Here is a 24793-nt window from a genome sequence, read left to right as displayed (position 1 = left end):
CATGTGCACATACATACACATGAACGTGTACAAGCACATATAACACACAGTTTTAAGGCACTGGGTCGTTAAAGGGAAGCAATTATAAACTGAAAAACTGGTGTCATCATGTCTAAACCAGTGTTTATGACCTGCAGCTTAGGAACATCTAGAATAGTGGTTCTCAGCCTTCCTCATGCTGCAACCTTTTAATGCAGTTCCCCATGTTGTGGTGACTCCCAACCATAAAATTATTTTGTTGCTACTGCATAGCCATAATCTTGCTACTGTCCTGAATTGTGGTGTAGGTATCTGATTGCAGAATTTGAGATATATGACCCCCAAAGGCTGAGATGCACCCGTTGAGAACTGCTGATCTAGATGAAGGTATATTTTTGGTTGTGAGTTTAGCCTTTAACAGCTGAGCCATCTCTCCAGCCCTCTAGATGAAGCTATAAGACACAAGTGTGGATTTTGAGAATGTTTGACATGAAAGAAAGTGGTCTGGAGGAAAGATACTGAAGCTGAGAGACAAGACCAATATTTAGTTAGTTGAGATCTAGCCATTATCCTGAGTCTGTTTTCATCATTAATTTTTTTAAAATTTACTTATTTTTATTTTATGTGTCTGAGTGTTTTGCCTTCCTGCATATCTGTGCACCACATGCTCGTCTGGTGCCTGCAGAGGTCAGGAAATCCCCTGGAACTGGATTTGTGGATGGATGTGAGCCTCCATGTGGGTGCTGGGACTAGAACCCAGGTCCTCTGCAAGAGCAACCACTGCTCTTAATCACCAAGCCACCTCTCCATTGACAGACAGATGCTGGGACCATTCCTTCCATTTGGCTCATGGCAGACAATGGCAGCCGTTGCCCACATTGTCTCCTCCGCAGTTTTTCAACAAGCTACCAGAGTGACAATATAAGAATCGGGCACCGAGCTGGAATCTCTTTCTATGGTGGTGCCACTGATCTATCTTGCGAGGAGGCGCATGGCCTCAGTGAGGAGGGTCAGGGAATGGCAAGGCATGAGGGCATTCCCAAAATGTGCTCTGACTGAAGCGTGGGGGCCGCCTTTGCCCTTTTTAGACTATCCTTAAAGTTTTGCTTCTTGAGGAACTTCATGGTCTTGAACAGCTTGTCTTGGTCCCAGGTCACCTGTGTTGGGCACATCATTGGTGCTGTGGTAGCTGACACCCCAGAACACGCCCAGAGAGCCGCTAGAGCGGTGAAAATCACCTACGAAGACCTTCCAGCCATCATCACAATTGAGGTAACTGGAATGGGTTGCTCCTGTAGCGGAGTCATCTTTTATCTCCAGGCATTCCTTCGGAGGACCCTCTAGACAAAGGGCGTTCAGTGTGAGCAGCACATGGATGTCTGCCTACAGCTGGCACCCAGCTTCCCTCGGTTCTGTTTAAATTATGTCAGTTCCTCAGCTTTCCAACGGTGCACGAGCATACCCACAAACACACAGCTTCTCACCGCCAGTACAACATTCAAGTCACATATGACATCCAACATTGCACTTGAAAGCCAAGTTTGTGCTGGATGGTTTTTCACAACTGTAAGCTAATAAAGGCTTTTGGAGTTTGTTTAAGGTCAGTTAGATGAAGCTATGCTGCTCACTCATGTTAGCATATGACATATTCAATATTTCATATTTACTGGGATGTAATTCTACCATAAGTGAAGAGGCATCTGCAAATGGATTTTATATTTCCTTCCAGCCTTAGAGTTTATGCTCCGGGGAAACCTTACATTTCACCATCCTGGGTTCAGTCCACTAATGGCCAAACTGAGCTCTCTTGCCTCACATTTCAGCTGCAGTTGGTTCCCCTGGGTATTCTTTGCTTTTCCAGAAGACTCAGAGCTGTCCATCTCCAACCAAGGAGACAGACAGAACACGATTCCCTGAGCTCCAGTAGAGCAAGCTTTAAGAGTATGAATGAAAGCATAGAGGCATATTTGTGATGAGAGAGGCAGCAATTCAGAAAGCCCCTCTCTTTCTGGTCAGAACCACTTACCCACCACCCCCTACCCCCAAAAGCCATGTTACTGAAGTTTTGTTTTTTGACCCCCAGGATGCTGTAAAGAACAATTCCTTCTATGGCTCTGAGCTAAAAATTGAGAAGGGTGATCTCAAGAAAGGCTTTTCTGAAGCTGACAACGTGGTCTCAGGTATGGCGGCAGCATGTGGCAGAAGGGTTGGGGACCTTGGTTTGTCAATTAAATCCTTGAGATACACACAGAGGCCCAGAGAAGGCAAGTGGCTGGTAGCATTTTTCTAGCGTAAGGTGCCTTTGGTGCTTGCAATGGAACTGTAGACAGTTAGCAGGGAGGGAGCCTCCTCTTCTTCCCTCCATTCTCCTACCTCTGGGTTGGATGAACCTAAGTGGTCCTGCATTATGTCTTTGGAAGACTATGTAGAGAGGACAATGGCCACAGATGTGTCCAGCTTTGGAACAAATTCCACGCTCTCCTCAGATGCCTGAAGATGATTCTTACCCATCCTCTGTGAGCTTCTGCCCCTCCCTCTTCCCTCAACTCTGACTCTACGAATTAGGTACAGATCCCAGCAAGGCAAGGCTATCCAATAGCCCCCTTGGAATACCTTTCTACTTTGACTCTTGGGCCTTGCTAAGTCACCAGCAGGCTAACTAATTCTCCACCAGGACTGATTGCTTTCAATCATATTTGCCTATTTCTTTCTTATCTTTCCCAAAACTTTACAAGGATCGCATTAGAAATCCCAGGTGCCCCGTGGTTTCAATGAGAAGACTGTATTTAATGCTCTTCCGGTTTTGACGGGGAGGAGGATTGGAGGAACAGACGTAACTCCCAGAGTGCGAGGACTTTAAGACCCTTTCCCAGAGGGAAACCCAGAGGTCACCTGGCAGCAGGTGGTACCTTGGCTGAATTTTTCTTTTAGCAAATGTTCTAGTTTGCTTCTCAACTGCTATGATAAAACACTGACTAGGAACATCTTGGGAGGAAGGGTTTATTTGGATTACAGGCCCATTATCGAGGGAAGCCAAGGGACTGAAGCAGCAACCATGGCCATGGGAATGCTGCTGACTGGTTCGGCTGCCTTCTTTATATATCCCAGGGCCACCTGCTTAGGAGAGGCACTGTTCACGGGGGGGGGGGGGATCCTCCTCTGTTGAGTAACAATGAAGAAAACGCCCCACAGATGTGTGCACAAGACAATTTGATGGAGACAGTTCTTCAATAGAAGTTCCCTCTTCCCAGATGTGTCAAGTTGACAACCAAGATTAGCCACCACAGCAGGCACACCCCTCTGCAAAACTGGGCTCATCGGGGGTCTCTCGTTGCTTTTCTAGGAGAACTGTATATTGGTGGCCAGGAGCACTTCTATCTGGAGACCAACTGTACCATCGCTGTCCCGAAAGGCGAGGCAGGCGAGATGGAGCTCTTTGTGGGCACACAGAACACCATGAAAACCCAGGTCTGCTCAGAGTAGTTGTGGCAGTGACAAGAGAGCCCCTGGCAGACCAGGAGGACTGGGTAGGGAACAGGAAGAAGTCCTAAAACAAACATGAGTATTAGTCTTGGAACCAGACACTTGGAACCACCAAAGTGTCATTGAACTGGTCATTTAACTTTTTCTGCTTCAGTTTTCTCATGAGTAATATGGAACTTGCGAGTCTTGTAGCATCAATTAGGTGCATTTTAATACTTGCATGAGAGCCCAATTAAGTCTTTATTTTTATAATGTTGATGCTACATGGCCTTGGTCAGGGCATATCCTGCCCACATTTCTCATCTTTTAAAATCAAGTGCGGGGTTAAGTGATAGCCATACTGCAAGCTTAGTAGCCACAGCTGGAATTTTCTTGATGGACTGTAACATCATAGTGGTTGCCAGGATTTTTGGTATCTGCTCCTACCTTTCTGACCTATAGGCTCTTGCCAGATGAGATGATGATTGGCTCTGGAAGTATGCGGCTATCTTGCCCTTGTGGTTAAATGCAAGTGTGTGAGTTGCCTGAGCTCAGTCTGCGGTGACTTAGTGCTGGAACCCGCACCACACAACCCTGGGAGGTGACGATGACTTTCGGGTCAGGATTACTAAAATTTATAGCAGTGCTTAGGCCCAGGCATGTTGGGCAGGTTGAGGTTAGGCCTTGAAAAAGTTCAGAGGTTGCATCAATGCAAGGATATATACTTTTTTCCTTTGCATAGAGCTTTGTTGCAAAAATGTTGGGCGTTCCAGATAACCGGATTGTAGTCCGAGTGAAGAGAATGGGAGGAGGCTTTGGAGGAAAAGAGACCCGGAGCACTGTGGTGTCCACGGCCGTGGCCTTGGCTGCATACAAGTGAGTTTCTAGGCCTCCTTCTCCTACAATTAGATTATCTGGGAAGCAGGAAATAAGGGCAGTTGAGTCAGGGAGGCCTTTTAGAGTCTTCCCCTGTTGAAAGTAATTGTCCCTGCTTTGAACTCTCAGTTTTCCGTGTTTTGAATCCTTGGACACAAGGGCAAGGGTAACCTAGCTAGTTTCTTTGCACATTTCCCTGTGTGTCCATGCCTTATTTTCCTTAACTGGCTGTAATCCTAGGAGTGCGGAGAGGACTCAGCCTAGCACTCCTCGTGCTGTTTCGCACAGTACCTTCGTGCGAAGCTCGATGGTCAGATGAAAAGGAAGTCCTCCTTCCTGTTTAGCACCCCTGAGACTCATAGGGCTGGGCTGCTGGAGGCTTACAGGTGTCTAACCCTCTTGGTCTCTCCCTGCCCCAGGAAAGGCTGCCCTGTACGCTGCATGCTGGACCGTGATGAGGACATGCTGATAACTGGTGGCAGACATCCCTTCCTGGCTAAATACAAGGTTCTTAGTCTTTTCTGTTTCCTTGGGTAGTGTAAGCAGGTGGGATGGACCAGAGACAGACAGACATGGATCAGAGACGTCTGGACAGATATGGGTACTATTGAGGACGACTGTCTTTCCATCAGGTTGGCTTCATGAAGAATGGGAATATAGTGGCTCTGGAGGTGGCTCACTTCAGCAATGGTGGGAACACTGAGGATCTCTCTCAGAGTGTAAGTAGGATCACTATGCCTGTAGGGTTGACTGGGAGGCCAAGGGCATGCTCTGTGCATTGTTGTTTACTTGGGTTATCCATATATCTTACCTTATCCTACCTATATATCTATGCAATATCTTAGAGATGCCTGTTGGGATGGGAGAAGTTCTCATACTGTGTATTAATGCTGGGTTTGAGTAATGTCAAACATGGTCCTTGGGTAGTTCTGTATCTAGCTTCTGCCAAGGCTCCTTGAGTCATACAAATGGCAAGGGTAAGACCAGCAGAAATGCACATTCCTTACTACTGCCACAGTTTTGGCAGACGAGCCTGGAATACTTGGGTATTAAAGTAAAATGAACAGTAGGGCCAGCAAGGTAGTACTCAGTAGGCAAAGGTGTTTGGCACCAAGCTGGGCCATCTGAGTCTAACCCTGGGACCTGCACGGTGGAGAGAGCTGACTCTTACAAGTTGTCCTTTGACCTACATGTGCATGCTGTGACACATCCTGCATAAAACAATAAATGTAAATGTAAAATAATAAATGTAGCTTAAGAAAGGAAAAGAAAAAGAAAGTAAGTAAGTAGAGGCAGAAGGTGAAATAAAATCAGTTGTGAGAATTATCACATGTACGTTGCTGGTAGCACTTTCTAAAAGCCATTATCCTAATTTTATGACCAGACTAGTTACATCTGTATAGATTCTTAGTCTTTGAAGTAACAGTTCAGAAAAGGCAGACGTCCCAGTATGCCCATTAGGCCTCCCTCTATGCTAGGGGCTGATTAGTTTAGTTATAAAACTTGACGCTCCCTCCCTCCCTACCGTTGCAACTGTTCAGAACAGAAAGTATTTCTGGTGTTCTCACCATCTGTAGCATGTTTTGGTGTTTTAGAGTAAATCAGGGTGACAAGTATGCAGTCGTTATCCCCAAAGATTGTAAAAACTTGTAATTCAATCCCATAAATATGCTGTGAGTACCTAGCTGGAGGTGGTGGCGTGAAGAGACTCTGGCATTGTTTCTGCGCTAAATAAGAAACACAATCGGTGGGAGAAACAGAGAAAGAGAAAACTGGAGGAAGGAAGGAAGGAAGGAAGGAAGGAAGAGAAGGAAGGAAGGAAGGAAGAGAAGGAGGGAAGGAAGGAAGAGAAGGAAGGAAGGAAGGAAATGAAGGAAGGAAGGAAGGACAGAACAGAGTTGATAGGATTGTAAAAGGAAGTAAAAATGGACTTGAGACAGAAGAACACAAAAAAAACTTATTTATGGGGAAGGAAACTCGAACCAAAGTGTAACAGACAAGCAAAAGCAGTGAAAGGCAGTAGTTGTCTTCTCAGGAAGATCGGGCTTTGCACCATAAAGAGAGAGCAGCACGCTGTAACACCAGATGGCCCAAGAATGAAAATGGGCTATTGTGAATTAAAACTGTAAGAGAGGTTGAAAGCAACCTGATAGCTCTCCCCTAAAGAGAAAACACTGTGGGGTAAGAAAGAAAATACAAGAAAAACTGAGGACCAGTCCAGGAGGTGCAAATGATTGACATTTCAGAAAACAGAGTGGGAACAGTGGAGAGGCTATCGAGAAGCAATTAAAAAATGTATCCCCAAACTAATGGACAGATTTCAAGATTTATTAAGGCCATTTATAAAGAGTATATTAAAGGAAAATAGGCTCCCCATGGGATTTAGAAACCTGGAAAGTGAGTTTTAGTGTTTTTAGGAAGGTAAAAACACAGCTCTTCCCAGAGTTGGAAAGGGGTTTATTGTTCTTCAGTATTAGAGAACTGGGATGTACCAGTAAATTCTTTCAAAATACAGCAGGAAATCAGTAAATTGATGCACAATCCTATTTAGAGCTGGGTAAGAGTGAGGTCACAGTAAATGCGTACAGCCACTCTTCTTTTTTAAATTAAAATAGAGTTACATAATTTCCTTTCTTTCCTCTTTCAGCCCCTCCCTTGCTCTCTCTCAAATTAAAGGTCTCTTTTTTTAAAAAAATATTGTTTTACACACACACACACACACACACACACAAATTCCTAAATATATAAATACAACTTAGTCTGTATTATGTTACATACCCAATGGGGGCACTTCCCTGGGGAAGGCTATTTCTGTTGCTCTCAGCATTCCTTAGGTGCCAACAGTGCTTGGCCTAGGGTTGAGGCCCCATGAGATCTCCAGCTTCCACATGTCTATTATTGTTGTCATTGGCCTTGCTTAGGCACCATGCTGGCGAGGCATCTCAGATGTTTCTAGGATATTCAGTCCCACAGCAAACTTCCTGCTCCTTTTCTGATGTTCGCCGAACCTTGGACATACCAACCCTCTTGAGAAAATGCCGACAAATGTACTCCAAGAAAAGAGGACATGGAACTAAAAGGGACAGACATGCGTTCTAGGAAGAGACGAATACAAAGGCAAAGGGAGCCAGGGGTGCTGGGAGGAGACTCTAAAGACAGCAGCCGAATGGTAGGGTTAGCAGGTAGCTGGTTTAAACTAGAGTGGGCCCGTCAGCTCCAGGAATTCTATGAAACAAAGAGAAAAGTCTGATACAACTGAACAGATCAAGAGAAACTTTACAAGGGATAGTAGTTTGTACCTGGAAAATGAGAAAATGAGAGAGAGAGAGAGAGAGAGAGAGATCACAATGTAACTGGTTGAGCTATAATGTATACAGATTTATAATATCAAATTGAGTATTGATTCACCCAAAATGCAACTATGTTGAGAGATAAGAAGCTGGTATGTCTGTGGGGAAAGGGGTCAAGGCAGGGGTAAAACTTCCCTTTTCCAAATTGGAAAGACAATATGAAAGTCTAAGCTGGGTGGTGGTGGCACATGTCTTTAATCCCAGCACTCAGGAGGCAGAAGTGGGCTGATATCTGTGAGTTTGGGGCCAGCCTGGTCTACAGAATGAGTTCCAGGATAGACAGGGCTACACAGAGAAAGCCTGTCTTGAAAAACCAAGAGAGAGAGAGAGAGAGAGAGAGAGAGAGAGAGAGAGAGAGAGAGAGAGAGAGAGAGAGACAGAGAGAGAGAGAGAGAGAGAGAGAGAGAGAGAGAGAGAGAGAGAGAGAGAGAGAGAGAGAGAGAGAGAGAAAGAGAGAGAGAATCTAAAACTGGAAAAGCAAGACACTGAAATATAAAAGTCCTTAGATATGCAGAAAGTTGAACTAAATATGTAAGAAAAAGGGCCTGGGGACATGGTACACAAGCATGAGGACCTGAGTTCAATCCCCAGCTCCTACATAAAAGTCAAACACAACAGCACTTGCTTGCAGTCCTATCACTGGGGGACAGGGAGTGAGCAGAGAGACCAGTGCGTCCCTGGAACTCAGTGATCATCTCTTCTAGACAAATCCATGAGTTCCTGATTCAGTGGGAAACTCTGGTTCAGTGGGAAGCCTTATCTCAGAATATAAGGTGAAGAGTGACTGAGGAACAAATACACCAACATTGATCTCTGGCCTCCACATGCAGATGCACACATACACAAATATGTATATACACCCATGTACAAACACGAGATCAACCAGCCAGCCAGCCAGCCAGCCAAACGCCTTGTAGAAGAAACAGCTTTATACATTATAGGTGGCTGCTTCAGGAGAGTGGAGGAATACGGTCACAGACCGTGATTTAGAGATGGGTTGACTCTTTAAACTATAGTAAAATTTTAATGGAGAGAAAGCAAATTTGCAGGACTAGAGAGGTGACTCAGTGATTAAGAACGTTGGTTCTTCCGGAGGACCAGTGTTCAGTTCCCAGACCTGAGTCAGGTGATTCCCAATTTTGGGAGCTTTGGCAACCTCTTCTGGTCCCCACAGGTACCTGTACACATGTACACATGCCCTCACATGGGCATACACAGGTATTCATGCACTCAAAATTTTAAAAAGAAAACAAATCTACAGTGGAACAAACAAAAATTCAACATTTATTTTTGAAAGAGGCAAACAGTTCCAACTGGTAGTTTTGGGAAGGATTCCCTTGAAGGAGGCAGTGTTGGGGACCTTCATAGGAGGATAAGTTATCCTAGGGGAGAAATAACACAGGCCCAAAATAGAGACATTCCCTTCTGGCTTAGGGAACACAGGCATGAGTACATTTCCTGTCCTGACACATGGAAGAAGTCAGTGAATTTCCACATCCTATACTTTTGATTTCCTCTGCCTCAGATAATGGAACGAGCTCTATTCCACATGGACAATGCCTATAAGATCCCCAACATTCGTGGTACTGGAAGGATTTGTAAGACCAATCTACCCTCCAACACAGCCTTCCGAGGCTTCGGGGGTCCTCAGGGGATGCTAATTGCAGAGCACTGGATGAGCGAGGTGGCCGTGACCTGTGGACTGCCTGCAGAGGAGGTGAGTGGCCTAGCAGTGGGTAAGCCTATTTCCCGGGGAGGGCGACTCTTGCCGAGGGCATTTCCTAGGGCAGGGAGTATAGACAGCGGAGGGACCCAGAAGCTACAAGACCCAAGTGTCTCTCTTCTTGGGAAGGTACGGAGGAAGAACATGTACAAAGAAGGGGACCTGACTCACTTCAACCAGAAGCTGGAGATGTTCACCTTGCCCAGGTGCTGGGATGAATGCATAGCAAGCTCTCAGTATTTCGCTCGCAAGAAGGAAGTGGAGAAGTTCAACAAGTAAGTGAAGCGTGGGGAGTCTGCTGTTGTGATGCCCTCTTGCATGGCTGTTGTCCAGGCTTTCCACCGATCCCCAAATCACAAGCTGATGGTTTAATGGACAACTTATGAGGCTACTGAACCTGACAGCTCATTGGTAGCTTCCTCTTTAATATCAGGTGAAGCTCTTTAGCCAAAGGACAAGGGACCTTCAGCCTTCACTCAGCATCAGAGCCCATCAATTGAGGTTCATCTGTATCGATTTGTGTACTTCCTGAGAGTACCACATTATTGAGAGCGCTGGCTGGGCACCAAAATCACCACAGCTATGTGCCTACCTTTGAAATTAGCAAAACCACTTGATGTTGGCAGTCATTCCATTTCTCTGAAGTGGGCATCAGTTAATCCATCTCTAAAGTGGGGATAATTATATTGGCTCTATCTTCTTCACAGAGTTACTTATTTGAACAAATATATAGAAAAAACATCATTATCTTCCTCCTTGGAAAGGACAATCAAAGGTCATTAGGGCACACTGTCTAAATGCAAATCCACTTAGGGAGATGATTCTGTAGTACCTTGAAGTTTATGCCACCTTCAGTGGAGGATCCAGAACCCAGATTCCTACTTCTCATTTCTGTCTACTCTACAGGGGCACAATTCAGTTAAGACAGTGACTGTGTTAATGGCTCCAAGGTCCTATTCTGATTCAATACAAAGATGTTAACTGAAATGTACGCAGCCAGACATAAATATGTATTCTATAAGAAGGCCCTTTTTGGGTCAAGTCCGGTAGCACACACTTTTAATCCCAGCACATGGGAGGCGGGGGCAGACAGATTTCTGTGAGTTCAGGCCGGACAGGTCCACAGAGTGAGACCTTGAATGTTCTTTTCTCTCCAGGGAGAACTGTTGGAAGAAGAGAGGACTGTGTATAATCCCAACCAAGTTTGGAATAAGCTTCACACTTCCTTTTCTGAACCAGGTAATGGCTTTCTATGACCATGTCCTCTGGCCTGGGACACCATTCCACCCTGCTTTGGGGATGACAAGAGGACTCCCTCATCACTGGTAGCAGACCTGGCTAGGGCGCTTTCTGCTGCTGAAATAAAATGAAATTTGCATGCCCCGCTGGTGTAGTATGTGAAGGAGCAGTGAGACGAGGATCCGGGGGTAACATCTAGTTCTTGCCCTTTATGATAGCAAGACTATGCACAGATACTCGGCTTCTTCATTCTGTTTCTTCAGGAATAGTATTGGGACAGAGAGAAATGACCTACTTTCTTCTCAGTATAGTGTGCGCGCACACACACACACACACACACACACACACACACACACACAGAGAGAGAGAGAGAGAGAGAGAGAGAGAGAGAGAGAGAGAGAGACATTTCTCATACTCCTGAAGGGCTAACGATGCTTATACTGTGTGGTTTTACCCAGGTTTCTATCTAAAGCATGGGTGATAGTTTTCTCCTTCCTGGGCTCTGTCCTCTCAGTGTCAAAGCTTGAGTTGAGTCAGATTTACCAAATGCTGTATGTGACCTCTTCCTTCCATAGGGGGGTGCCCTAGTCCACGTGTACACTGATGGTTCAGTGCTGCTGACACATGGGGGTACTGAGATGGGTCAAGGTCTTCACACCAAGATGGTTCAGGTGAGAAGCCTGGGGACTGCGTCTGGGATGTCTGGTGTCCGGAAGATGGGGGGGGTTATGCCAGAAGAAGCAGCAGACCTGAGAGCACATTTACACATAGCCTTGGGCAAGTCTTCTCCCATCTTGGCTTATTTCCTTATCTGTGCTAAAGGATTGACTGTGCATTCTCCAAGGACATGTCCATCACTGCCATCCTAGGCTCTGAGCTATGAAAACAGCCCATTTCTCACATGCTGCCAGACCATGGATGGTAGTCAGAATATCTGCTTGACTATTGAGGTTTATCCAGACTTAAAAAAATCCAGTATTTGCTCACAATGGGTTTCTGAATGTCTAAGCCAACCAGACCCCACTAAAAAGTCCTCCTCCAAACTCAACCAGGTGACAACATTCCAGAATCAATAGAGTGGAGCTTACAAGATTGTTTCTTGCCCCCGGCAGTAAAACAGAACTTTGCCCTAGGAAGAAGGCAGCCAAGGTCTATGATAACTGCTTCTCAGAGAGTGACGTCTCTTTTGTTGCAGGTGGCCAGCCGAGCTCTGAAAATCCCCACCTCCAAGATTCACATCAGCGAGACCAGCACTAACACTGTCCCCAACACCTCTCCCACGGCTGCCTCTGCCAGTGCTGATATCAATGGCCAGGCTGTTTACGTAAGTGAGGAGCCTCGGACAGCCTGCATGGCTAAGGACGGGCTCTGGATGTGGGGTCTCAAGAGGTCCCCTTGATGGTCTGGAACTGGTCCAATGTAGGCTCTTTGGTTGTCGTCATGACTTCACTCTGCTACCCATGAGGATGCTATTCCTCCATATGCTCAGCCAATAGAGAAACCCCAGCATCACCATTTCCATTGGAGCCAGGAGAGTTGGCTACAGAGTGGGAGGGGGATTGGAAGACAAGCAGAGGCTCCTAGGAAATAATGCTACCCAGGATTGGAACTGCTCACAAGATAATGGGCTGAAATTGATATTTGACTATGGGGTCAGCTGGGAATCAGCTACTTGATTCTTTGTCACATGAGGATATACTCAAACAAGAAGCATGATGGGAGAAGGTGCCTCTCTGGGAGTCCCTCAGAAGTCTCCTTTCTGTAGTTTAGTGTCAAGAGGGTTCCCTAGGCAAAGGCCAATGATGGCCTACTATCAGGGTCAGCAGGGTTGTTTGAGGTATGGGCACTGGGTTTTACAGGGCAATGGAGGGCATAACACTGACATGTCTGGTGTGTGGTGGGGTTCCTCTAGGAAGCTTGCCAGGTCATACTGAAAAGGCTGGAACCATTCAAGAAAAAGAAACCCGATGGCTCCTGGGAGGACTGGGTAAGTCTGAGCTGGTTCAAGTTGCTTTTTGCAAAGGAGCAGCATATCAACAACAGTGGGGCCTTTGTCCCTACCCAACACATGTAGACGGTGACCTAGTCACATGAGTAGAAGGAGCTATGCCTGAGTTCAGGGCGGGGACAAGCTCATGCTTCATGAGCCCCTTGATGGGAGTCCCTTGAGGAAAGTTTCTGATCCAAGATCTTGATGTTCGTTTAGATTAGGGTTCAGCCCCCAGCCTGGAAAGGTGGGGTGTCTGCCTTAAGCACCTCCTCGTGGTATCTTGACTCATTCAGGCTTGGATCCACACAGATGTTCAGCAGGCCTAATGAGGGGTGTCTTCTCCAAACTCCGTTCCCCTCACCCAACTATTGAGTCTGGGAGCTACTGTAAAGTCATCTGTGAGAGAGCTAGAAGATGTACCATTGGATGCCAGGAGTGATAAAACAGAAACTTCCAATAAGAATGAACCTAGTTGTCTGAATTCTAGACTAGATGTCTACATGCTAAGAATTCTCAGAAGTGCTGTGTGCCTGTAATTCTTGGTAGAGGCAGGGGGATTATGAATTCATGGCCCGTATGAGCTATGTAGAAAGATACTTTCTCAAAAAGCCAAGGACTGGGGGTATAGCTCAGTGGAAGAACACACACACACACACACACACACACACACACACTACACCACACACTACACACACACATCACAACACACCACACGCACAAGTACACATACATGCACCACATGCATACACACAATACACACACATATACATCACACACACATGTACACATACACACACCGCATGCACACACAATACACACACACATACCACAAACACCACACACACATCACATACACGGGAGGGGACAAGGAGGGAGCAGTAACAAAGTGGGGCTGTCCATGGACCGTGTGATAGCACAGCCCCATCTCAACAGATTTAGACAATACAAGCTATTGTGTCACATCTGCTCTCTTTCCATGTCTCATGAGATCTTAACTTCCCTTTCTACACTCATTTTATTAAGTACCACATCCACGAAGACTGCTCAACTCTACCTTAATTCTGGTAGCTTGTGCATAGGTTTGTCAGGCAATTGTAATATTTTCACAGCAGCCCTGATGGTAATTTTCTCACTCAACCCGTTGTTCTTTGCTTTGTGCTCTGCTGACAGCTGTGTCCAGTACCCATTATGAGCAGATACCACTAATAGGTTATCCGCAGTCACTAGTGCCTGCATTATATTATGTGCCCAGTAAGATCCTAGGTCAAAAATTGTTTTCTCTAAGCATTCGTCTGTTGTGTGGAATATGGGAATGATGATAGTTTAGTGGTGTGTTGGGTCTTTAGAAACCACCATTGTCCCTTCCTGATGGCCATTGTCTTCCTCAAGGTCATGGATGCCTACACAAGTGCAGTGAGTTTGTCTGCTACTGGATTTTATAAGTAAGTATGATCCTCTTCCTGTGCATTCCCGTGTGCTGACAGCTCTGAACTCTGGTTAGTCCACAGCCAGGAAAAAGCAGAGTGTCCCCAAACCCCTCATTGAGTCAATGGGACTCTTGCTGATTTCATTCAGTCTAAAGATGCTTCATTAATTCAGTTATCAAGTATGTATGAGGGAACAAAAGCAGGAGTTGCTGTATTAGAAGATCCCAGTTCTAGTTCTGGGCTTTGAGAGTGCTATATCCTAGGAGGAGGACGACCCTGTCCTGAATTCTGCAGGGTATGATACTCAGCCACACCATGACAGGGTTAGAGCAGCCTATATGATACTCAGCTACACCATGACAGGGTTAGAGCAGCCTGTATGATAATACTCAGCCACACCATGACAGGGTTAGAGCAGCCTGTATGATAATACTCAGCCATACCATGACAGGGTTAGAGGCGCCTATATGATACTCAGCCACACCATGACAGGGTTAGAGCAGCCTGTATGATAATACTCAGCCACACCATGACAGGGTTAGAGCAGCCTGTATGATACTCAGCCACACCATAACAGGGTTAGAGCAGCCTATATGATACCCAGCCACACCATGACAGGGTTAGAGCAGCCTGTATGATACCCAGCCACACCATGACAGGGTTAGAGCAGCCTGTGAGCTTCCTTGTGCTAGACACTGGATTTCTTCAGTGTGAGGCGTAGATGGAAGTTTGCACATCCTACAGTCTTAAAATTATGTCACAGTGTGGAATCAGTAAGAAAACGCCACGGTTGTTTACTATTCTGTTGCTGTGATAAAATGCCCTGACGAAGGCAGCGTGTGGAAGAAAGGGTCATCTCGTAACTCCAGGTTATTGTTCATCACTGTAGTAGCAGGAGCTTGAGCTAGTGGGTCACATCACACCCACATTAGAGAGCAGAGAAAAAATGCATGCAAGCATGCTTGCATTCAGCTAGTCTCCAGCCCTCACGGGCAGTCCGGGGCCCAGCCCATGGCATGACGATGCTCACATTCAGGATGGGGTTTCCCACTCCAAGTAACCCAACCAAGAAAACCCTCCACAGATTTGTCCACAGGCCAGGCCAATCCAAACATTTCCTCACCAGGACTCTGCCCGGGTGATTCCAGATTATATCAAGTTGGTGGTTAAAATTAAATGTCACAAGGGTCCATCCTGATGATTCTGGGAAATGTAACTGAAGACTCTTCATGCCTGTTTTAGAATGTCTTCTATGGGTGTGTGGTTATTATAAGCACTATATATTCATATATGAATGGGATGGTGTGTTCATAACCTAGGCGGTATAATTGTGCCGGTTACTTTTCTCCTTGTAGAGAAGGCAAATCTGAGGCTGCACAGCAAGCGTGTGTGGGGCTGCTGGTCACCTTGCAGCCCAAGTCAGGAGGCCGAGGCTCTGCTGGCCCCTCCCACTTTCCCTTTCCTTTAGTTCTGGACCCCAGGCAATGGGCCAGTGCTTCCATGTTCAGGGAGAGCCTTCCTGCCTCTGTTGAGCCTCTGTTGAGCCTCTGGTGACTCTAAATCCACTTAGGCTGATGACAATGAAGGTCATCCATCCCAGTAATCCTCACAAATACAAACTAATGCAGATGGCCTCTTACTTCTTGGAGTAGAGAGCACAGGTAGGGTTTCTAAATGACCACCTAGATAAACAAGGTGACGCCAGAGGTCAAAGACAGTGAAGTTTCTCCGGGAGGAGTCTTGTCCCTCAGGCAGGCCTGTGCTGGTTTGATTTGAGGGTGAGTTCTGGTTATGTCAGATCACATTATTTCTATGTAGTATATTTTATATGTCTATAAGTATGCATATATTATATATAACTGTAGGCAGACTTTTTTTGTTTCACCTGCCAGCTCCGGATTAACCATATGGAGACTTCTTATTAATTATGATAGCTCAGGCTTGTTACAAACCAGCTCTTACAACTCAAATTAACCCATTTTATCCATATGTCTTTTGTCTCGTGGCTTTAGTGCCTTTACTCTATGCCCATGCTGCTTCCTCTCCATCTGGCTGGCAACTCCCTGCATCTCTGCTGTTCTTCCCAGCATCCTCTCTGTCCTGGAAACCCCACCTAGCTATTGGCAATTCAGCTTTCTATTAAACCAATCTGAGCGATAAATCTCCACAGTATACAAAAAGACTATTCCACAACATATGATCACATAAGTAAACACACATTATATAGTAAATATATATGTCCAATATATAATACCATAGGGACAGCATATTTTAAGCTCCGGAGCCTAAATACACATTTATGTGGTTTATACACTATTGTAAAGGGCACTCAGGCTCTAAGACGGAAACACACACAATGCAACATCTGTTTCTCTTAGTGATACTCTTCTCAAATCACTTGTTGAAGTTCCAAAGGGTTAGATGGGGAGTGGCTGCTTAGGGATGCACCCAGGCTGCTCTGAGGCTGTGACCTTGTGACCTTTCACCTGGAGAAAGGTGAGCAGGTGAACTTGTGAGAACAGTTCAGTGCCATCCCAGGCAGAGCCGCAGTGCTGAGGACTTGCCCAAGCTTTTAGGAAGTGGCATATCTGTCACTGTTGTCACTACCACGTAGAAACCAACATGTTTGTGCTAATTGCTGCCAGGTTGTGCCGAATAATTATAATGTGGGTTTTGGAAAAAAGAAGCACAAGCCAAATGCTCTAGAATATCTGGGTTTCATTTAAAGTTCAGGGTATTTGAGATGCATGGGCTCTTTGGAGGAAAATAGCTGAATGGAAAAAAGAAGATCTTTAGGATTTACAGATTTATGGGGCAAGAAGTATGTGGGTATGCCTAACACACAAGCCTTTTTCTCTTTTCTCTGACAGGACACCCAACCTTGGCTACAGCTTTGAGACAAACTCTGGGAATCCCTTCCACTATTTCAGTTATGGGGTGGCTTGCTCTGAAGTAGAAATTGACTGCTTGACAGGGGATCATAAGGTAAGACATTTGCAAAGCTTTAGCCTAAGAGAGAAGAGAACAGAACCAACCGAATTGCCGCCTGACTTGCTGGTGGAGGCATGCTCTCTGGTGAGGAAATAGGCCTTACATCAGAGGCGGGTGAATGGCCGGTGATGGCCAGAGAGCACTTACGTTAGGCCGTGAGTCACATGGTTACTGCCTGAGCCCTTTGACTGTTGCTGTAGTGAGAGCTGCATCGAATGGGATGTCTACCATAAGTTCCACTTCCGGATATAGAAATTTAAATCTCAGATCATGCCCCCCCCCGCAGCACAAAATCTTCCTGTATTTCTTCAACCATTTATTTATTTTTAATTGTTTTCTTATTTGGGGAAGCAAACCCAGGCCTCATGCATACAAGGCCAGAACTCTACCAACTAAGCTGTGTCTGAAGCCCAACTCCTCAGCTATTTAATAATGTAACTGTTACCTTATAGGTGCTATAAAACCAGAATGCTTTGGATTTGGTCACAATAAAGTTTGTTGACTGCTTTCTCACGTGATCCAACCCAGGTTCAAAGTCCCACTCCCTGGAGACCCTCTCTTGCCACTCATGGGTGGGTGTGTGCGTGAGATCAGACTGGAGCCCACCCTTACCTAGCTGCTAAGATCTTTAACATCAGCTTTGATAGTGGCAGTCAAGATGTGACAGGAACCTCTGTCTCAGGGCTCTGAGCTTGAGAAAGTGCTATTTGGATTGGGACTTAAAATCTAAGTGTTTTCAAGACACACACCCGTGCAAATTCAGACATTCCTTCCCTCTCAAACTGTTTTCCACCCACAGAATCTCCGCACAGATATTGTCATGGATGTTGGTTCCAGCTTGAACCCTGCTATTGATATTGGACAGGTAAGGTCTGTGGGGGACCAGGTGGTGACACAGCATGCTGTCATTTTTAAGCAGGCCAGAGCAGGCACGTGGAGAACCCATTCTGAGTAAGAGTTAGATTGATGATTATCCATCCTACTTTCAAATCAGAAAACAAGGAAATATCGATTAACTTGGGAGACCAGTGTGGTACATGAGGAGACATTGGATGTGCACATGTAACCAGACAGACAGACAGACAGAGGGGGCAAAGGGGAAGATGTGGAGGGAAAAGGAGGGAAGGAATCGCTCAATCTCTGGGAATGAGTACAGTGAAGCAGGGAAATAGAGACTGGGACTGAGTTCTAGGCAGTGGGCTCTGAGGTCAGAAGGACGGACGGTCTCCCCATTGCTCACTGACCCAGGACGGTAGACAGATTACTTTCTAGGTAGCAAATGGTACCAAGACTGGAAGGGTGGAGGGATCCACCAAAACACATGGGCTCAGCCATGAGGAGGAAAAGATGACCCAATGAAAACCATTTTTTTGAAAATATGGAATTAATAAAATAGGCCAAGCTGGAGAGGACAGAGGGAGGGGTCACATTTGAGATAGTAGAATCTGGTGGAAAACATGAGTGTATTTCTACAAAGAAACAAGCTAATCTACTTTTTTTTTTTGGTTTTACGAGACAGGGTTTCTCTGTATTGTTTTGGAGGCTGTTGGTCCAGCCCGGCCTCCAACTCACAGAGATCTGCCTGCCTCTGCCTCCCGAGTGCTGGGATTAAAGGCGTGCGCCACCACCACCCGGCACTAATCTACTCTTTTGTCAACACACACACACACACACACACACACACACACACACACACACCTCTCTCTCTCTCTCTCTCTCTCTCTCTCTCTCTCTCTCTCTCTCTCTCTTTCTCTCAATGGACCGCTTGGGGAATGCCCTCTGTAGGCAGGCCTTGCATCAAGTACTGTGGATACAAAGATTATTGACAGCATCTCCTCTTGTGTTTGTCCAGCCTTTGCAGTGATGGGGGAGCAGATGGGTACCAGCATATAGTGCAGAGGGGGCCCTAGATCTGTAAGCCATGGAGGGGACACTTCCAGAAGAAGTCAGGAGTGGGAGCCCAACAAGGCGGGAGGCAAATTTCAAAGAATCTACTACTCAAGGAATCCCTCCTCTGAGCTTGTTTCTCAGTGTTGGATCACTAGTGATGACATGGGGACAGCATCTCCATCTACACAGTGGCAGGTTTTGGTGAGAAATGGTACTTGTCACCGTGCTGACATGTTGTGAGCCTCTGTTCTGCTTAAGACCAGTTCCAGAGACATTGCCATCAGGGATGCTTTGGAATGGAGGCAAGAGTCAGACAGGTTATAGAAGGCTGTTTCAGCTTCCTCCCAGGCCCCATTATAGGTCAGATTTACATCCATTGAAGCTGCCGGTATCTGTCCTGGGGGGGCTAGAGGGAATGTGGTAACCATGGCAACCTTTTGGTCCTGTAGGTTGAAGGGGCCTTTGTCCAGGGCCTTGGTCTCTTCACTATGGAGGAACTGCACTACTCCCCTGAGGGAAGTCTGCATACTCGTGGCCCCAGTACCTACAAGATCCCTGCATTTGGCAGCATCCCCACGGAGTTCAGAGTATCCCTGCTCCGTGACTGTCCCAACAAGAAGGCCATCTATGCCTCCAAGGTACTGTGGCTTTGAGTCTGTGCCATTTTCTCACTCCAGGATGGGAGATCACAGTGATGAGAAGGAGTTTCCATAGCCAAACCTGGTTCCAGTAAGAAAAATAATTATTTAGTATAACTTTCAATGGTATATTATATAATTAATGGGGATTTTGTTATCATCAGAGAAAATGACATAGCATGAGCTGAAAAAACAACTATGAAGTACAGTCATTTAGGAAATAGTTTCTCCGGTCTTTATTAGTTTTGGCTGCCTCTTCTTGCCTTATTTGGTGTGTTTCCGTTAGTGCTGGGTCTCCACTGGCTGTCCTGGTGCAGGACTACAGCCTGGCTTCCTAGGCCTGTGGGATGACGTGGAGTCTGGAACCCCTCTCTTTGATTCCTTGTTCTGTGTCCTGTCCACTCAGGCTGTTGGGGAGCCGCCTCTTTTCCTGGCTGCGTCTATCTTCTTTGCCATCAAGGATGCTATCCGCGCAGCTCGCGCGCAGCACGGAGGTGATAATGCAAAACAGCTTTTCCAGCTAAACAGCCCTGCCACTCCGGAGAAGATCCGGAATGCTTGTGTGGACCAGTTCACCACCCTGGTAGGATACTTCTGAAATTCCCATTTCACCCAGGGGAGGACAGTTGCTGACTGGCCAACTTGGGTGGGAAGTTCCGCAGTGAGGAGGGATGTCAGGTTCTGTTTCACCTGGGCAACCCTGGGTCAATGGCTGCCTCCACTGAGCCAGGCGGGACACTGGGTAGGACTTGTAAGAGAATAATGAGCACTGCTTTGACGCTTTAGCTTGCAGATGGGGTTCTCTCGAGGCGGGAGGGATGCGTGTTGTTTAGCCGTTACCCCAGATTTCATTATTTTCCAGCTGGCTACAGGTGATGGAGAAATCTCCAGAACAGCCCAGTTTTGGCTGCTAATCACTATCATCTGGGGGACTCCTCGGTTAAAAACACCACGTGAGGTGCCGTGGAGAGGGAAAGGGAAAGAAGCAATATGATTAACGACATTTCTTTCAACATTGCTATTTGCTTTCCTGACACTGGGAACATAAGTACCCTCGAGGACTTTGCAGCCCCTGGGAAGCCAGATGACTGCATTATGGGGTGACTGACTTCCGTACTGGAAGGGCATGTAGTAGAACAATGGTTCCTGACCTTCCTCATGCTGTGACCTTTGAATGCAGCTCCTCATGTTGTGGTGACCCAACCATGAAATTATTTTTATTGCTACTTCATAGCTACAATTTTGCTGCTGTTATGAATGGAAGTGCATGAATTATAACCTGATATGCAGGATCAGGACATCTTATGTGTGATCCCCAAAGGGGGATCATGCCCCATAGGTTGAGAGCCACTGCAGTAGAGGAATTCTGTGGTCCTCAGAATCCCTTTGGGAAGTCCCCTTATCTCATATTTGGTGGATGATGCCATGCAAAAGGAGAACATGCTAGGGCCATATTTTTCCTCCATGGAATCCCAGAGCCAGGCCAGCCTGAGTTGTGCAATGTAGTATTCCTCAAAACCTCTGTCAGATTAGCAGATAGGTAAGGTTTTGAAATTTCACAGCCTTTGGGTTTGGTGGCAAAGTGAATACTTGTTTCTAAACATTCCAAGCATGAGGGATGGGTAGCAGAGTCCTCAAGGGAGGAAAATCTTCCACCTAGACCTCAATACAGAGAGTGAAGGAGTCAGGTGCATTCCCAGCCAGGCCACTGCCGTGCCTGCTGATAGCTTTAGCTAGGAGGTGAGAACCACAGAGCATGTGTGAGGTCTTAGGCAGTGAAGTCCCACAGTGGTGCACCTTCATTCCTGTGAGCCAGAACCCACCATGATCCCCACTGCTGATGGTTACCCAAGTCCTGTATCTTTAATAAGAGTGGTACCTATGCACAGGATGCAAAGTCAGCATCGTGAACTCAATCACAAAGCGGTCCGCAGAGGCTGCCAACCTAGAACAAAGACTCTTGTCTCTATAACAACACAGCAGTCACTATAAACCACTGCACTGGACTTGTAAGAACAGCTGGTTCCACATGTCAGTTGTGTTTTCTAAGGACTGTGAGTGCCGTGTGTAAAGGGACCACTTCTGTGTTGTTAATCACCGTCTCTCTAGAGCCCACTGTAATGGTTGCTCCATGGCAAGTGCCCAGTAAAAATGAATGAAGGGTCCTTGTGCTGGGTGTGTTCCCTGTGGCTGAGACTGTAAAATGGGATTGGTCTTAGCATAGGAGGTGGCATATATTGGGACAGAGTGGGAGAGATACCATGAAAAAAATGTGACAACCAGAATTCTCTTGTTTCTTCCTAGTGTGTCACTGGAGCATCCGAAAACTGTAAACCCTGGTCTGTGAGGGTCTGAAGAGAAAGTCCTCAGCAGTGTTTTGTGCTAAGGTGGGGCCTCTGTGGAGCCGGAAGCACATTTTGTAGTATCCAGATTCCCACATGCTGCATGGGAGGGCCGTGATTCAACGGATGGCGTTTTAAAGAAAATGGAATGCATTAAGACAATTTGGGTCCAAATAAGAGTTGTGAACAAAAGGATAAGAAATGGAGGGATGTTGGGCTTAAGTGGTGAATAAGAAGCTTGAGCCATTTCGAATCCATTTGATGACATGTTTAAAATGGGTTTAGGAAGTATTTGTGTTATGTCCCTACTCAAGAGATGTCCTGTGTTGCCAGGATTCTCACACAGCTCCTGAAGCTTAAAACCAAAGTTTCTCCAGATCCAAATGCCTTCTTCAAAAAGCCATTCCCTCAAACCAGTGAGTGCCACGTTGTAACCTTACATCCACACCCATATTTTGCAGTGAGACGGTGGAAGGAGATTAAAACCTCCACCTCTTTTGGGTCATGGAAGACAATAAAGAATGAAATGAATTCGAGGTTAGTTTTGGTATTGTTGACTATTAAAAGTAAGATTTTTCCCGATATAAAACTACAACCAGTCCAATTACTGAGTATGGACAGTGTGCTGGGTCTCTCTAGCCGCCGTGTATATATAGAAGATTGGGCTTAGGAGCTTTCCTCGGAGTCATTTTCACTTGGAAATGATGATACTGAAATCAATATCAGTCAGAGGGAAAAGCCCGGGTGTGACAGCTGTGGGCCCTCAAATGTTATCTTCTCTTCCTGTGCTTCATCTTATTGGGAAGTGAAAGGGTTAGACTACAGCAATCCCTAAGATCTCCCCTGCTCGAAGTCTATATATATATATGACCTGAAAACTCCACTTACATAAGGGAGCTGCAGCTATCAAAGACTTGGCTTCCTCTGCTCTTATGCAACGTCGGAGCCTAATGAACCCTGTGTAGATTCCCTGGTGCGCTTGCAGTCTGTGAGGAGAACAGGAGAAAGACAAGCATCCGCTTTCATTGTCCTGTCAGGAGGTTCCAGCGCCACACAGTACTGAGTGGACAATATGACCTCATCAGGAGCTTTCTTTCAAACCTCCAGCCTGCCAGACAGAACCTGCATTTCTAGCCATGGAAAGATAGGCAGAAATGGTGCAGTCTAGTTATGTTTGATGCTACATCAAACTGTTAGCTGGTTGGCATGTGAGAAATGCCTGAGTTATCACATCAAATGCTAGCATCTTCTGTATTTGTCAGTCATTGTTTCCTAAAATGTGAAACGTGTGCATACTCCCCCCCCGCACTCCCCCCCCACTCTCCATATTTTTTTCCTCCCTTTCCATTTTCCTGTTTGTCTCCCTCTCTCCTTGTCTCCTTCCTCCTTCTCTTCTCTTTCCCTCCTTTCCTTGTCTCTCCCTCCCAGTCTCCCTCCCTTGCTGTCTCTTTTCCCTCCCTCCCTCCCTCTCTCTTCCCCCTCCCTGCTTGAGGCAAGGTCTCATGTGCCCTGGGCTGGCCTCAAACTTGTGTAGCTGAGGATAACCTTGAACTTCTGGTCCTCCTGCCTCTACCTCCCAATTGCTAGGATTTCAGGAATCTGCCACCTTGTTCTGTCTGTGGAATACTGGCATAGAACCTGGAACATACCAGGTAAACACTTTACCCACGGGGCTGCCCCCCCCCACCATTCTTAAAAACACCCTTCAGTGTATTCTAGATATGCTGTCATTTGCTGCATGGGTATGGTTGACAACGCTTTAACCACCAATCTGGCATTTACAGGGAACTATACAGGTCTGTTTCAGATGATTTTCTGGAATAGAGGTAGGACCACTTGCTAATGAGGTTTTACCGAATGAGCGATGAATGACTGGGAATTCCCTTGTGTGCTTTGGTTGAAGCAAGGACAGTGTTCATGGAGACTCACCCAGCAAGTGCTTTGTGAACTAGAAATCTCCATGATACTCTGAAGTGTTGATGTCCCCAGATATCTTTTCTTGCCTGCTGTTCTTATCTTAATCCACAGGGTGCCTCAATTCTGCAGGAGTGAGGTTCCCTGGACTTTCTGGGGCTAGCAAACATTGCCTGCATTGTGGCACTGCAGCCTGCAGAGGGCGGTAGGAGATTGACTTTAAACAGACGTCTCCAGATGGCCCAGCAGCATGGCATCTGTGATTATTACTAGGAGACTGATTTAGGCTCTTAGAGTAGATCAGATATCCTCAAGGGCCTCCCCGGGAGCTGGATTTGAACCTGACAGGCTGACAAAATCTTCTCAAAGGAGCTTTTTCAAGACGTGGGTCAACCGTGGGAGGATGAGAGCCAGATGGAAGGCCAGCAGGGGAAGGCAATTCTTGGTTTTTGAACATCTGCAACATGCCATGTGCCAAATTTATTGCTTTATCTACAGAGCCTCATTTAATACCCCAAGTGGCCCTAAGGGGTAGGCACTCTGAGCCCTGTAGGCACAGGTACCAGGAGCCTTCCTGTAGCCATGCGGGGGGGTGAAAGGGGCTAAGTCGAGATTGCTTACTCCTAGAAACCCAGCACAACCTGGGAGCAGTTCCTCTGCCTTGAGGGCTGAGAGTTCTTGAATGCCTTGGGGGAGCCAGTCTGCCCGTCAGAATGGCCTCTGGTGTGCAGAATGACGGAGGCATACGAATCCCTACCCGCTCACTCGTAGGTGGGGTAAGGACTCCCATATTGGCACCAGATGGCGACCTGTGGTAAGGGAGCTGGTAACCCTCACCTACTCCAGGGGTGAGGTGGCTGGGGCCAGAGTGGACAGGACAGGGTGGAGGTCATACGGAGGGGAACCCTGGGCAGAGGAGAAAGACAGAAATAGTTCTGGCTGATTGATTTATGACTGGGAACATCCCCGCGC

At 46.5% G+C, this 24793-nt stretch overlaps 1 protein-coding gene across 1 annotated transcript in view; it reads left to right on the top strand.

Moving 5' to 3' along the window:
- The window catches only part of Xdh (xanthine dehydrogenase), a 62948-nt gene extending 40505 nt beyond the window's left edge, over positions 1-22443 (top strand). Inside the window, exons 19-36 of the mRNA XM_005073579.4 lie at positions 1132-1251; positions 2063-2159; positions 3323-3447; positions 4184-4317; positions 4737-4824; positions 4950-5036; positions 9193-9384; positions 9520-9665; positions 10548-10629; positions 11205-11300; positions 11825-11953; positions 12542-12616; positions 14009-14061; positions 16917-17031; positions 17837-17902; positions 19377-19565; positions 19972-20148; positions 21870-22443. Coding sequence (XP_005073636.1) covers positions 1132-1251; positions 2063-2159; positions 3323-3447; positions 4184-4317; positions 4737-4824; positions 4950-5036; positions 9193-9384; positions 9520-9665; positions 10548-10629; positions 11205-11300; positions 11825-11953; positions 12542-12616; positions 14009-14061; positions 16917-17031; positions 17837-17902; positions 19377-19565; positions 19972-20148; positions 21870-21920 — 2022 coding nt within the window. The 3' untranslated portion in view covers positions 21921-22443. The remainder of the gene's footprint in view (positions 1-1131; positions 1252-2062; positions 2160-3322; positions 3448-4183; positions 4318-4736; positions 4825-4949; positions 5037-9192; positions 9385-9519; positions 9666-10547; positions 10630-11204; positions 11301-11824; positions 11954-12541; positions 12617-14008; positions 14062-16916; positions 17032-17836; positions 17903-19376; positions 19566-19971; positions 20149-21869) is intronic.
- Positions 22444-24793: the final 2350 nt, after the last annotated feature.

This window comes from Mesocricetus auratus, unplaced genomic scaffold (assembly GCF_017639785.1).
Source record: "Mesocricetus auratus isolate SY011 unplaced genomic scaffold, BCM_Maur_2.0 Super-Scaffold_100024, whole genome shotgun sequence".
NCBI classification, from domain to species: domain Eukaryota; kingdom Metazoa; phylum Chordata; class Mammalia; order Rodentia; family Cricetidae; genus Mesocricetus; species Mesocricetus auratus.
Note: the sequence above shows the minus strand (reverse complement) of the source record. Positions and strands in the feature narration are given on the sequence as shown.